General features: G+C 35.8%; 1 protein-coding gene across 1 annotated transcript; it reads left to right on the plus strand.

Annotated features, from left to right (window-relative positions):
- Positions 1 to 235: 235 nt before the first annotated feature.
- On the plus strand, positions 236 to 2335 carry LOC117102851 (laccase-3-like). The gene is made up of 2 exons (XM_033243279.1): positions 236 to 613; positions 805 to 2335. Exons 1-2 carry the CDS (start codon positions 273 to 275, stop codon positions 1046 to 1048), a joined length of 585 nt encoding a protein of 194 aa, XP_033099170.1. The 5' UTR covers positions 236 to 272; the 3' UTR covers positions 1049 to 2335.
- The last annotated feature ends 102 nt before the right edge of the window (positions 2336 to 2437 follow it).

Here is a 2437-nt window from a genome sequence, read left to right on the forward strand (position 1 = left end):
ACAAAAGTGCATGTTGAAAGTTATTAAAACAAACTTTACGAGTATAGCATTGTGCCCAAAACTATAATATCTAAACTAGGGGATTAAATCATCGTCATCGTCGTCATCATAATTATTATTATTATTAAAATTATTATTATTATTATTATTATTATTATTATTAATATTATTATTATCATATTACAGTATACCTATTGTTATTATTTGAATGGATTGGAGTAAACATCTTGATTAACAGTAAAGAGTACGACTTTGATCTACCGGAACATATTATGATGCTAACGGATTGGTCTGATATAGTAGCCGTGGAAATAGCACTTAAGGCCAATGTTCCTGCTATGTATCCAAGAACCCCGTCAATTACTATTTTGATGAATGGTAAAGGAGAAAGAATTGACTTCTTTGACGAAAGTGGTCAGGCTTACAAAACACCCAAAGCAATGTTTGAAGTTGAAGCAGGCATGAGGTACAGGGTGCGACTGATTGGTGCATTTGTGGCAGCTTGCACAACTGAATTTTACATTGAAAACCACAATATGACCATAATTGGTACAGACGGCCACGAGACAATCCCGCACGAAATAGGTTCTTTAAAAATAGGATCGGGGGAAAGGTTAGTTACGATTATTACAATTGTTTCTATTTTTGGTTAATTGGTAAGTTTAGTAGAATCTAAAGTAGTAAAAATTCTACAATTGGTACGTAATTTAATTGAATAATAATAATAATAATAATAATAATAATAACAATAATAATAATAATAATGATAATAATAATAATAATTACATTGACATTTCTACATAGGTACGACTTCGTGCTACATGCCAACGCAGTGCCATCAACGTATTGTATTCATGCCGTTGGTTTAAAAAACAGTTCGTGTTTAACTTATTCAACTTACATCTTGAAATACAAATCGAGTTCCTTGGATGTCCCAGTATGTAGAGAAGATGATCTACAACCTGTACCGCATTACATGGGATCAGATTCCAATGGGCTTTTCTCCTCGATTGACCTTGTTTCTTTAGGTAAGATATTGACTTATTAACAAAATTGTCTCATGGTCAGTTGCAAGTTGGTTGGTTCGCATCTTTGCCTGTTCGTGAAAACACAAGTTGGCCTATCCATAAATACGCTTGTTTTCCCACAAGCAGGCACAAGCAATTTTTTGTTTGTTTTACAAACCATCAAAATGTTTATGATCATTTTTATCATTCTAAAATATCCATCCTGCTACTTGCAATGTTGTTGATAAAACCAGTTTACGTAAAATCGCTGCACTATCTCTACAATGTTTTCACTCCAATCGTTCACTGCATTTCGCTGTCCCGTCCGTCCCGCGACGCAATCGGAATAGATGCTATTCGAACGAACAGTAAGCGTCAGTAAACCAGCCTTTAGAGTGCTCGACTATGAGGGCGCTAGAGAACCACCCGAAAGATTTCTGTAGGACTATGTGGCTAGGCCTAATTTTAGACTGACCTACATTCACCTCGTAATATATATATTATAATTTAACTGGTAAAATGTCAACCACTGGGTTAAATGCATAGTTCAGTAGCAAATCAGTAGTTATAAAACTTGAAACTCATTTCCCTCTCTTTGAAAAACGTCTTTTTTGTAAATATATTTGTTTTACGGGATTTTAGGTCGGACAGATCTGGGAATTTTTAAAAACGGTTTGTATTAATTTTAAGAATTTCATTTTTTATTTATGTAAAGGAAAACCACCTATATGTATGGATAAAATAATTTCCGTGTATGTTTTTAATGCAGCTAAATGTAAAGGGAAAATTAGGAGCGGATTTAAGGGGGAGGGAGAGGCCCGGCTTCTTTTGGAAAGTAAAAAAAAAAAAAAAAAAAAAACAAAAAAAAGAAGGAAAAAATAATCGCTCCAATCGCCTCAAAAAAAAAAAAAAAAAAAAAAATCGGAGGCATGCCCCTGGACCACCTAGGGTGGTGTTATCTCGGTCGGCCCCACTTTATGCGGCTAGACCCCTTTCGGCCCCCACTTTCGGACATCTCTGGATATGCCCCTGAAGGTAATGCTGTATTCATCATTAAGCGTAGGGGAATGAGCTGTTAAGAGCCCATCGTACTAAGCCTCGGAATACTGTGTAGGGTGGTCAGTTCCTTTCCTCGTCGCCTTAAAAAATCAGTGTGGAAAGGTGGTGGGTGTGTGAAGAGAGACAAATTTAGGTAATGTGTCTTGTCCAAAGATAGGAGTGAAATCGTATCTGTGAAATGCACAGCAAAGTTTGAAAACCCGTCCTCTAAGTTGAGAGACCGACGAAAAGCAACCGTTGCGTCAACCGCTCACACAATAATTTCATAATCCAGCTGATAATATAAAATTACATGAATACCGTACTCTGAAAACGATAACGTAATGTATTGTTATAATGTTATGTAATATGCAGACTTAGTATACCAGAAC

The sequence above is a fragment of the Anneissia japonica genome, unplaced genomic scaffold (assembly GCF_011630105.1).
Source record: "Anneissia japonica isolate Jap-2015-1 unplaced genomic scaffold, ASM1163010v1 scaffold3989_len13385_cov175, whole genome shotgun sequence".
In the NCBI taxonomy this organism is placed as follows: domain Eukaryota; kingdom Metazoa; phylum Echinodermata; class Crinoidea; order Comatulida; family Comatulidae; genus Anneissia; species Anneissia japonica.

Excerpts from the sequence above, each read along its gene's own strand:
- LOC117102851 (XM_033243279.1), top strand. The coding sequence starts at position 273 with ATGATGCTAACGGATTGGTCTGATATAGTAGCCGTGGAAATAGCACTT. Across the intron at positions 614-804 it reads AAAATAGGATCGGGGGAAAG|GTACGACTTCGTGCTACATG; the intron begins GTTAGTTACGAT and ends ATTTCTACATAG.